The sequence below is a fragment of the Nicotiana sylvestris genome, chromosome 8 (genome assembly GCF_000393655.2).
Source record: "Nicotiana sylvestris chromosome 8, ASM39365v2, whole genome shotgun sequence".
Lineage (NCBI taxonomy): Eukaryota > Viridiplantae > Streptophyta > Magnoliopsida > Solanales > Solanaceae > Nicotiana > Nicotiana sylvestris.
In genome coordinates, this window is record NC_091064.1 from 54,786,761 (window position 1) to 54,799,683 (window position 12,923).

Here is a 12,923-nt window from a genome sequence, read left to right on the forward strand (position 1 = left end):
CAAACGAAGGCCCAAACGTCATCCTTTATTTGTCACAATTATACCCTCATTTTATTACCAGGTCAGCATTTCATTCCTTCTAAATGCTATTAATCTTAGACTCCTTTGAGTTCATTAAGGCTATAGTGAGCTTTGTATAACATAGAGAAACTGTCTGCTCTTCTTGTTTTCATGAGCTTAATAATAAAGACTTATCCATCATATCTTCTTATACTACTTCTGTTAACCCCCATAGGGCATATCTGGAATGGGTGCGGTGTCACGACCCTGGTTCGCCCCCCGTGACAGCACCTAGTCTCCACAACTAGGTAAGCCTAAATTGCGGAAGATAAACCAATTTGCGAAATAAAAACAATTTACAACAGAATTAGAGTGATAAAACAGCGTTTAAAAGTGCTACTCGGCATACACAATATAAATTCTCAAAACTAATACATTTTCCCAAAACCCGGAAACCCATGAATCACAAGCTACGAATATAAGAAAACGCTCTAACTCCGGAATATCGACATCAACAGAAAAGATAGAAGGGTTGTCACTACAAGATAGAATAGAAAGGGACTACTCAGTCTGCGGACGCAACAGATATACCTCGAAGTCTGTAGAGCAATCGCCTCGCCTCAAGGGTGACAGGACTGTGTCGCAGTACCTGGATCTTCCCATGAAAAACATGCGCAGAAAGGGAATGAGTACACCATAGTGGTACTCAGTAAGTGCCAAGCCTAACCTCAATCGGGTAGTGACGACGAAGGACAGTGCCCTAGTAAGATAAAATAAAAATATAAGGTATGACAGTATAAGATAAGCAGTACATTTGAAAGCTACAATAAGAATGTAATACAGGAAAACAAGGAAATCAATAACTGAAACAGAGGCAAAACAATCACAAGGAAATAACCAGGGATCTCTCAGTATCCCGAGGGTCTCTTAGTACCCTCAATATATGCCAATGATATCTTGGTATCCCGAGGATCTTTCGGTAACTCAATATATGCTAGGGATCTCTTGGTATCCTCAATATACGTACTAGAGATCTCTCGGTATCCTGAGGATCTCTTGGTATCCTTATTATCCGTGCTAGGGATCTCTCGGTATCCCGCACCTCAGCTCAAATTCATAAATACGTGCAGGGGATCTCCCGGGATGCCATCCCGTAGTCCCAAATAAAACACGTAGCACCACATATGGAATACTAATTTAAGCTCAATTCCATACCAAGTAAACATATAATTCTAACCTTACATGCTTCACGTAATACAATTAAGGCGGGTTAAGCAACTAAGCAATTAAGTCAATTAAACATGCTTTTCTAGGCTAACACCATGCTTAAATTACAAGTAGTGTAAGACAGGAAAAAGGAACACAATTAAAATTACTTAAGGAAAACCGGATTTTCACAATTAGCTCAAGTACACACTTGTCACCTCATGTACAAGGCATTTCAATTATCAAATATAGCAAACCCTAAGGGGAAGGTCCCCCACACAAGGTTAGGCAAGCCACTTACCTCGAACCAGCTCAAATCAATCCGAAACCACGCTCTTGCCATGAGTACTCTACTCCAAATAGCCAAAATCTATTCAATTATATTTCATAATGTAAATAACACTTCAAGTAACTGATTCTACAAAGCAATTCTAAGCTAATACGCGAAATTAGGTAAAATGACAAAAATGCCCCTCTGGCCAACATCTCAGAATAAGGTAAAATTTACATTTCCAGAATCCTTACACCCTCTCGAATTCAGTCATACCAAAAGTACCAAAATCAGACCTCAATTGGTCCCTCAAATCATCACTTAAAGGCCCCTAATTAGTCAAGCCCTAACCCCCAATTTACCACTGATTTTCCTTAATGTTTCATGCTTAAATTGATAATAATCATTCCAATAACGAGTTTAGGGACCAAAGACCTTACCCCAACGAACTCCTTTTAAAATCCCTCTTGAAAAGTGCTCCCCAAGCTTCTTCCCATTTGAAAAGAGGTGAAAAATGGCTAAATTTTGCGAAGGCAAGTATTTATATGTTTCTGCCCAGTGATTTCCGCATCTGCAGCCCTGGGACCGCATCTGCAGTCCTGCTTTTGCGGCCCAATGGTCGCATCTACGACAATCACTAACTCAGCCTCATTCTGCATCTGTGACTCCCCATTCGCAGATGCGGTACCGCTCCTGCGAAAATTCTACCGCTTCTGTGGCTTCTGCTGAACCTCCCCATTTCTACTTCTGCGATGCCAAATGGCACTTTTGCGGCTCCGCACCTGCGGTCCCACACTCACAGGTGCGGTTATGATAGAAAACCAGCTGAAACTGCAACTCTAAACTCCAAAATCCTTCCGTCAACCATCCGAAATCATCCCGAGGCCCCCGTAACCTCAACCAAAGGCACCAACAAGTCTAGTTCCACTGTCCAAACTTATACGAATCCTTAAAACACATAAAACAACATCGAAATGATGAATCAACCACAGATTCAAGCCTAAAACTTCCAAAACTCTAAAAATACATTTTCGATCAAAAAATTTATCAAACCTCGTCTGAATGACCTGAAATGTTGCACACACGTCACATTCAACAATACGGAGTTACTCTAACTTCCAAAATTCCATTCCGACCCTCGGATCAAAATCTCACTATCAAACCGGAAACTTCAAAATTCGACCTTTCGGCATTTCAAGCCTAAATTAGCTATGGACCTCCAAGACACCATCCGATTACGCCCCTAAGCCCGAAATTACCCAACGGATCTAACGGAACCATCTGAATTTCATTCCGAGGTCGTTTTTATACTGTTCTGGCTACGTTAAACTTTTTAACACTTAAGCTCTCATTTAGGGGCTAAGTTTCCCAGAACTCTCTGAAACTCAAAACCGAACGTCTCGGCAAATCAAAATAGCATAAATAAACACAGGGAAAGTAGTTATTAGGGGATCAGGACGTTAATTCTTAAGACGATCGACCGGGTCGTCACATACTCCTACACTAAAATGTTAGTTTGTCCTAGAACGAGCATAAAGACATACCTCAAGTAGTGAAAAGATGAGGGTAATGACTGCACATATCCTTCTCGGTCTCCCAGGTAGCCTCCTCGACCGGCTGACCCCGCCACTGAACCTTTATTGATGCAATGTTCTTTGACCTCAACTTTCTAACTTGCCTGTCCAATATTGCCTTTGGGTCCTCAACATAGGATAGATTCTTGTCCAACTGGACTGAATTGAAATCCAACACGTATGACGGATCACCGTGATAACTCCAGAGCATCGAAACATGAAATACCGGATGAACTCCTGCCAAGCTGGGAGGTAAGACAAGCTCATAAGCAACCTCCCTAGCACACCTCAATATCTCAAAAGGGCCAATAAATCTCGGACTCAACTTTCATTTCTTGCTAAACCTAATAACGCCCTTCATAGGTGAAACCCGAAGCAGAACCCGCTCTCCAACCATATAGGAAACATCATGAACCTTCCGGTCTGCGTAGCTCTTCTGTTTGTACTGGGCTGTACGGAGTCTATCCTGAATCACCTTAACCTTCTCCAAAGCATCCTGAACTAAGTTTGTGCCCAATAATCTAGCCTCATCCAGCTCAAACCAACCAATGGGAAATCTACACCGCCTGCCATATAAGGCCTCATACGGTGCCATTTGAATGCTGGACTGATAGCTGTTATTGTAGGAAAACTCCACCAATGGCAAAAACTAATCCCAAGACCCTCCAAACTCAATCACACACGTACAAAGCATATCCTCAAGAATCTAAATAGTGTGCTCAAACCGCCCGTCCCTCTGAGGGTGAAATATTGTACTCAACTCTACCCGAGTACCCAATTCATGCTGAATGACCCTCCACAATCGTGATGTGAACTGAGTACCTCTATCTGGAATACCATGCAGACGAACAATCTCCCGGATATAGATCTCCGCTAACCACTCCGAAGAATAAGTAGTACACACAGGAATGAAGTGAGAGGAATTGGTCAGCCGATCCACAATCACCTAAATAGCATCGAACGTTCTCAAAGTCCGTGGGAGCCTAAATATAAAGTCCATTGTGATTCGCTCCCACTTCCACTCCGGAATCTCTATCTGCTGAAGCAACCCACCCGGTCTCTGGTTCTCATGATTCACCTACTGATAATTTAAGCACCGAGCTACAAATTCAACTATATCTTTCTTCATCCGCCTCCATCAGTAGTGCTGCCTCAAATCCCGATACATCTTCGCGGCACTCAGATGGATGGAATACCGCGAGCTATGGGCTTCCTCTAGAATCAACTCTCGAAGCCCATCAACATTGGGTACACAAATTTTACCTTGTATCCTCAATACACCGTCATCACCAATAGTCATATCTCTGGCATCACCTTGATGAACCTTGTCCTTAAGGACAAGAAAATGAGGGTCATCTTACTGGCACTCCCTGATACGATCAAATAAGGAATACCGAGAAACCATGCAAGCTAGAACCCGACTAGGCTCCGAAAGATCCAATCTCACAAACTGGCTTGCTAAGGCCTGAACATCCATCGCCATAGGCCTCTCCGATGCTGGTAAATAAGCCAAACTCCCAAAACTCTCTGCCTGGCGACTCAAAGCATTGGCCACCTAATTGGCCTTGCCCAGGTGATACAAAATAGTAATATCATAGTCCTTCAGCAACTCTAACTACCTCATCTGGCGCAAATTTAGATCCTTTTGCTTGAATAGGTGCTGCAAGCTCCAATGGTCAGTATATATCTCACAAGGAACACCATACAAATAATGATTCCAGATCTTTAGGGCGTGAACAATGGCAGCTAACTCAAGGTCATGGACCGGATAATTCTTCTCATGTACTTTCAACTGTCTGGACTTGTAGGCAATCACCCTACCGTCCTGCATCAACACCGCTCCGAGGCCAATCCTCGTGGCATCACAATAGACTATGTAACACCTCGAACTTATAGGTAGTATCAAAATTGGGGCTGTATTCAAAGCTGTCTTGAGTTCTGAAATCTTGCCTCACACTCCTCTGTTCACTAGAACGGAGCACCCTTCTGGGTCAACCTAGTCATAGGGGCTGCAATCGATGAAAACCCCACCACAAAATGACGGTAGTAACCCGCCAAGACAAGGAAAATACGGATCTCTGTAGCTGAGGATGGTCTGGGCCAACTCTGCACAACCTCTATTTTCTTCGGATCCACCTGAATACCCTCACTCGATGCCACATAATCCAACAAAAACTCACATTTCGAGAACTTAGCATATAACTTCTTCTCTCTCAGAGTCTGAAGCACAGTCCTTAGGTGCTGCTCATGATCTTCCCGACTTCGAGAATACACAAGAATATCATCAATAAAAACAATGACGAACGAGTCAAGAATATGGCTGGAACACACTGTGTATCAAGTGCATAAAACCTGCTGGGGCATTGGTCAGCCCAAATGACATGACAAGGAACTCGTAATGACCTTACCGAGTCTTGAAAGAAGTCTTCGTGATATCTGGCTCCCGAATCTTCAACTGATGGTAACCTAAGCGCAAGTCAAATTTAGAAAACACCTATACGTCCTAAAGCTGGCCAAACAGATCATCAATACGAGGCAAAGGATAACGGTTCTTCACTGTAACCTTATTCAACTGGCGATAATCAATACACATGCGAATAGAACCATCCTTTTTCTTCACAAACAAGATAGGAGCACCCCAAGGTGATACACTGGGCCGAATAAAACCCTTATCAAGCAATTCTTGTAATTGATCCTTCAACTTGGGAGGAGCCATATGATACAGAGGAATAGAAATGGGCTGAGTTCCCGACAACAGATTAATTCCAAAATCAATATCTCTATCAAGCAGCATGCCCGTAAGATCAGCTGGAAACACATCGGGAAAATTCCGTACTACTGGGACTTAATAAACTGAATGTGTATCAATACTGACATCTCTCACATAAGTTAAATACGTGTCACACCCCTTCTCAACCATACACTAAGCTTTAAGAAAATAAATAACTCTACGGGGAGTGTGATCTAAAGTACCCCTCCACTCAACATGCGGTACACCTGGCATAGCCAACATCACGGTTTTGGCGTGACAATCAAGAATAGCATAATGGGGCGACAAGCAGTCCATGCCCATGATAATATCAAAATCTACCATGCTGAGCAACAATAAATCGGCTCTGGTCTCAAAACCACTAAGAGCAACCAAACACGACTGATAAATGTGGTCCCCAACAAGAGAATCTCCCATAGGAGTAGAAATATAAACAGGGGAACTCAAGGAATTCTGAGGTATACCCGAATTCGGAGAAAAATAAGAATACACATAAGAGTAAGTGGATCCTGGATCGAATAGAACCGATACATTTCTGTGACAAACCAATATAATACCTGTGATGACAGAATCAGAGGCAACAACCTCGGTACGGGCAGGAAGGGTGTGAGCACGTGATTTTTGCCCAAAGAAAATTATTCCCAGAAATTCAAACAAAACAATTTCTTTATTATTTTATAATCTTTGTGAATTTTGGTATCATTTTCTACTAATTGTCACATTTATACGTGCATTCTAATTCATATGAAAAATACAAGAGTATGCATTTGCATTTAGGATTTAATTCCATATTTTTAGTGTTAATAAGAGGTTAATTTGTTTTAGAATAAAATATGAAGAAAATAACAAAAATAGTTCACTTTTGCATTTTTAATTGTTTAATTGTGAATTCGTCCCAAAATGTTTTTAAAATAATTTTAGAAATCAATTAGTGAGATATATTAGGACTTTATTTTAATTGTTGTAATTTTATAAAATCATAAAAATATACAACAAATATATAAAAAAGAAACAAATGAAAAGGAAAAGGAAACAAAAAAAAAAGAAATAGAGAAAGGGCTGTCCACATTGGGCCATGCCAATTCATTTCACTCAGGCCCAAATACCCAGTATAGATCGACCCAGTCCAAGCCCTTCCCACCCGGTACAATTCATTAATCCTCCAAACGACGTCGTTTGGGGGACAGTAAATCCTGGCCATTAAAGCTTATGATCCGACGGCCAGGAACCCCCTTTCCCATTTTGATATAGTTGTCCGAAAATTTCCAAACCCTAAAAAACATAGTCCATCTTCCTCGTACCGTCTGTTACTTCGCCGGAAGCCCACCGCCGGCGAACACCACTTACGCCATCGACCACCAAAATAACACCACAAAACCTCATTTTCTCCCTCGTCATCAATCCACCACCCGTTTCTCTCAAATCTTTCCCTACCTCCTCGAATCTTCGACGGAAGATTTTCCGGCCACGATGAGACCTACACCAAATAACCCCAAATTAACACCATGTGACCGCCTAGGCCTCCTCTACCCAACCCCCATGGCCTTGTCTCTCGAATCTGTCTGGAAAAGCTCGAATATCAAATCAAAGGTTTCTGACCAAGACCCTAAGGCAAGATCTTCATGATTTCGGACCCTAATAACCCTAACCAGGTGTTTTCTTATGAAAACACATGGTTAGGGATGTTACGGGTCAAAAATTTTGGAAGATTTGGAGACGCAACCACTGGCCGGATCTTAGTGAGTCCTTTTTCTGTTTTTTTTTGTGTTTTGTTATTTAGTTTTGTTTTGCATGTAATTAAGAAGGTTTACAAGTTAATTTCCGTTTCTTGCTTAGTTAATTGTTTATGAATCCTTTCTGCTTTTTAGTTATCGATGGTGTTTAGTTAAAATCAGTTGATTCCTATTCGTTATCTGTTATTTGGGTTCATATATTCAGTGTTGGGATTGCTAGTTGTTAATTGCAAATGCTTGATTAGTTTTTATTAATTGCTTTCATTAGTTTATAACTTTGGTTCAGTTAAGAATATCAGGCAGAGTTTAATGTTCAGGTCAAGCTTAGTTAAGTTGTAAAAATCAGTATAGTATAGGGTTAGTTTAGGGATTTCAATAATATAGAAACCCCTAGGAACTTCTAGATAGGGGGCTGCTAAGTAATTTGTAAAGAATAGTAGTGTTTACTTGGATAACAAGTTAGAAAATAAGGGACTAATTAAATAAATAGGTAAGGGACTGACATTGAAAAATCTGAGGGCTGCCCTCATTGGTGCCTATAAAAGGGCATGCCCTTTACTTCATCCGGGAACCTCGAGAATTCCCTCCAAAAAGTTCCCCAAGCTCTCCAGATCTGAGATTAAAATTTAGATCAAAATCCTTTTAGATTTTAACTTCTTTCATATAGAAAACCCAAAAACAATATAAAACTTCAAAAATCAAGAAAAAAAGGCTACTGTCCCGTTAAGTAGTAGGTGAATTTCAGCTTACAGCTGTTGATTTACAAATTTTTAGTTCAATTTCTGGTTACTGTAACTTCAGAGATCTGTTTGTTCTATTTCGGGTTGTTTTTAGCTTTAGTTGAGTCATTTTGGGCCAACCAGTTGATGTGATGCCTTGGTAATGTGTCCTGAGTGTTGGTTAAAGCTTATTTCGATCAAAATTACCTCAGTTTGGTTGTCTTTGATTGCTATTTATAACTTGCTATTGCTGTTGGTTTTCGAACTTTTCTGGGTTGCGCATTTGGATCTAATTGGAATTCCCTTGGCCTGCTGTGCTAAGCTGCTGCTGACTTTTTCTGTTCGTTGTTCTATTGAAATCCAGGTACACATTTGAATTGTCCCAATGTAGACTCTCCTGTCCAACGATGAATTGAAATCGATGTTTCTGCTGTAGTTTTCTTCTTCTGTTAAATCTTATTATGTTATAAACATATCCTGTGACTTAGTGAACTGTACACTCTAATCAATTATGGACTGTATGCCTGGGCCATTTCGAAATGTAGCATGTGTTTGTTTAGACTTAATTTTGGTATAATATGTACTGGACTCTGTGTAATCATAGTTCTGTTAAAATAAAAATAAAAAATCGAAAATAGTTGGTATTGCAATAGTTAACAGACACCTAGTGAATCGTTAATTTATTTAGGTTTTGCTAGGTTGATTCCAGTCAGATGTATGGCCATGTAGGTGTTTGGATTGTTGATCAATGTTTGGAGTTGACAATTATAATTGAGAATGCTAATTGTTATGGAAAAGGTTATGGAAATCCTGCAGTTTTATTTTGTTTAAAAGGTTGGGCATAGTCACTTGAGTTTGAATCTCTGTTAGTGTTAATTTGGTAGACTGTTAGCATCTTAGATTAATAATTATTTGGAATTAAAAATCGTTTGGTTTGTGTTTGCCCCTGCTGGGATTCGACCATCCAACTGGCTCCGTGTGGCCTGATAGGGTTCACCTACTTTGGGCCAAAAGCAGGCCCAATATTTATAGTCAACGAGAATTGGGTTTTTCACATGCCTGATTCATTGGACCAGCAATCATGAAATAAATTCATAAAGATTGTGCCATTTCAAATGGAATAATTGTTTAGGAATTCCTTTTATTACTATGGAAAAAAATAAAAAATCATAGTTGCTTTTAGGTTGGCCTTTTAAATGAGACGAGCCTCGTCAAATAAAACTACAAATTACGGGGCCCTCAATAGATATTGTCTTAATTTCTTAGAAAAATAGAAAAATAGTCTTTTATTTTTGGAAAGTTGTTTGTTGAAAAAGAAAAGAAAAAGAGTCTTTATTTTAGTTTAAAAAAAATATATGTTGTTTATTGTTTGTTGAAAATGAAAAAGAAAAAGAAGAGTCGTTATTTTGTCTTGTTTTCAAAAAATAGAAAAAGAAATATACTTTGTCTTGCCATGGAAAATGAAAAGAAAGAGCCTTGTTTTCAAAAATATAGTTAGTTTCTTGGCCCGAACTACGCAGGCTTGATTCTCACAGGGCGTGAGATACGTAGGCAACCCTCATCGGGTCCAACCTCCACTTTGCAAAAATAGCCAAAAAATGTCAAAATTTTTATTTTTGTGTCGTAAATAAGTTAGGTGACGCCGTTTTTGTTAAAAATAGCCGAATATTCCCGAAAGGGACGCTGGAAGGCTGACTTTGCAAAGATGGCCATTTTGGTCATTTTGATTTTTGACTAGTTGACTCTCACAACCTTAAAATCTTCGTCCTCCAGAGTGCTAAAAGGCCGTGTTTGAAAACCGAGTTTGTCATTTTAAATTTGGAAAATGGAAATAGTTAATTTTGTTTTGAGTCAAATAAAAGCTTTGTTTTTGCTTAAATCACCTTAATAAATATGCAGGATGAGCACTATACAAAACGAACCTTTCTCAATAATGACTAAAATCCCTTTCGAGTTGTGGCTATGGTGGAACGATTTAGGCAAAGCAGGACAAGACGAAGTCAAGAAATATCTAAAAGGTCTTACGGGTTTGTTGGAAATCAAGCCTCAGGGTGATATTATAAGAGCGTTGGTCACTTGTTGGGGCCCGGCGTACAATGTCTTCCACTTCTCAGATTTTGAGCTCACCCCAACTTTGGAGGAAATAGCTTGTACATTGGAAATGCTGAGGTTCCGTTAAGAGGAAAATTTCTGGTTGCTCCAAGAGCCATCACGGTGCATCGGTTTTTAGATTCATTAAAGATACCCAGGACAGACCGTAATCCAGATTTGGCAAAAGGTTTCTGTACTCAGCTCTTCATATACGACAGGTACAGCCATGTGGGAGGGTTTAACAAGACAGACATAAAGTTATGCAGTAAAAATAACCGTAAAAAATGGGATGAGCACAGATGGGTGGCTTTCATGATAACTTTTTTGGGCCTCTTAGTGTTCCCAAAGAGAGATGAGAATATTGATATAAAAGTAGCTGGTGTCGTCAGTACCTTGCTTACTCAAGATGAAAGCACTCTTGCGGCTATGATCGTGTCTAAAATTTTTCGAGCTCTCACTGCCTGCAAAGCCGGAGGCAACTATTTTGAGGGGTGTAACTTGTTGCTACAAATGTGGATGACCGACCATCTATGCCGCCGTTCCCAGCTCTTGATTTATGGTTCGTCTGACAAAACATTTATAGGAGAGTTTTACACAAGGATTGACGGGGTGAGTCTGCCTGAAAGAGTAACAGCATGGATATCATACTTTCGTACTCTTAGGGACAGTCAGATACAATGGACATTAGGATGGTTTCCTGTTGAACAAATCATATACATGCCAACACCTAGGTCGCATTTTCTTTTGATAGGACTTAAGAGCATCCAGCCTTATGCTCCATGTCGGGTTCTGAGACAACTCGGGAGATGCCAAACAGTGCCACGGGAGGAAGATCTTAGTGCTCAAGTAATTGAGATTACCCCTGACGGACAGTTTCCCGAAGCAAAAGTTCGCGAGATTTGTAATGAATGTCAATATCTACAAGAGGATACTTGTGTGCAGGATCGGGCCAAAGGAGAAATGTCGCCAGAATACCTCGCATGGTACAGAAGAGAACTTGAGCATCAGAGTCCAGCTAAAAGACCCCACATCCAGGATTTCACTAAATCATCACAAGAACAATGGGGTTGAATAGCAAAAGAAAAAGGCTATCAGGCGAAATCAGCAATCTGAACAACATATCAGAGCTCTGAAATTTGAGAACAGTGTGCAAGTTGCTGCTGATCAGGGAGAAAAAAACAGGTTGGCCCAAGAAAACGAGGTGCTTAGGGCCCAAGTCCAGCAAATGAGGATAGTTGCCAATAACCAACAAAGGAGCCGGTCGGACGAACGGTTGATAAAAGGGATGAAAAGGGAAATTGGTGAGTGTCAGGATGAGCTGAAAAAAATCCAAAGGCACCATAGCGGAACTCCAGGCACAGTGGGTAAAAGGAACGGAAGAACGCACCCATTACATGCAACAATTAAAGAGGGATTATGAAAAGACTATCGGTAGTCTGAAAAGGAAAGTGGTCACCCTTGAGGATAAAGCAGTTAAGCAAGCTAAATCTTTTGAGACTGAAAATGGACACTGCTATGACTTACTAGCCCGAATGGAAGTAGAAATACAGAAACTGTAGGATTAGCATCTTCAGGATTCTCATGTGTTGGAGGCTCACAATAATCATGTAAGGCGATTACTTTTAGAAAAGGGTCGAACAAGAGACGGGATTGAGACCATTGCCCACTCCATCCTTAGGAGATGTCGGGCATGTGAAGACATGACCCACACTACCTTCTTCTCGGTAGTGATGATTTACGTCAAGCAAACCATGTATGAGCTGGAGAAACTTGAAAAGGATTTGGCACCTAAGCCCGCGGCGAGGCCGAACGATGCCCCGCGGGCACCCACTTTTGAAGCACTAATGTATTCATAGATCGAGTCTGTATTTTCCATTTTAGAATTTGTTGTTTGTTTGTCTGTTTTCTTTTTGTGTCCAAGTATGCTAGTTTGTTCGAAGTCTATATTTGAGTTCAGTTGGAGTCTGTTATTTTCCATTTCAGAATGTTTAGTGTGTAATATAATGATGTGGTAATGAAAAATTTAAAAATTCCCAAAAAATTTGTTCCTTTATTTTGGCACATATTTTCACGATATACGCCTGGTCTGATTCGTGCGGGGTCACGATACGTAGACAATCTACATAGGATTCGACCGTAACCAAATGAAGAGAGAAAGAAAGAAGAAAAACAAGAGAGGATGGAAAAGAATAAGGAGAGAAAAGAGCAGAAAAACAAGAAAGGGATAGAATGCGGAAAGAAAAGATGAAAGATAGAAAAAAGAAAACAAAAAGAAAAGAGAAAGCTTACATTTAGAACTAGGGAAATGCCGGGATGACGCATGTGGTTGAACAAATGCATAATAGAAATAGTTAACTATATAGGTGCATTCATGCCCAACGTGCAGTTATCCAATCTGTTAAAGCCTAATCGCTAACGGAATTATTGTCTAAATGTGTGAGTCCAGGTAGGTGGTTAGTTGTTTGGCATTCTGGCAACTCATCCATACAACACCCGATCTAAAGATAAAGTGAACATGACTGGCCCAGAATCTAATACGAGTATTGTTGACCCGTCGAA

At 40.3% G+C, this 12,923-nt stretch overlaps 1 protein-coding gene across 1 annotated transcript; it reads right to left on the minus strand.

The window, feature by feature from the left end:
• Positions 1–3,379: 3,379 nt before the first annotated feature.
• LOC138875055 (uncharacterized) lies at positions 3,380–4,351 on the minus strand. The gene is made up of 2 exons (XM_070153864.1): positions 4,248–4,351; positions 3,380–3,665 (listed from the first exon to the last, which is right to left on the minus strand). Exons 1-2 carry the CDS (start codon positions 4,349–4,351, stop codon positions 3,380–3,382), a joined length of 390 nt encoding a protein of 129 aa, XP_070009965.1.
• Positions 4,352–12,923: the final 8,572 nt, after the last annotated feature.

Excerpts from the sequence above, each read along its gene's own strand:
- LOC138875055 (XM_070153864.1), bottom strand. The coding sequence starts at position 4,351 with ATGACTATTGGTGATGACGGTGTATTGAGGATACAAGGTAAAATTTGT. Across the intron at positions 3,666-4,247 it reads GAGGAAGCCCATAGCTCGCG|CTATCAGTCCAGCATTCAAA; the intron begins GTATTCCATCCA and ends CTACAATAACAG.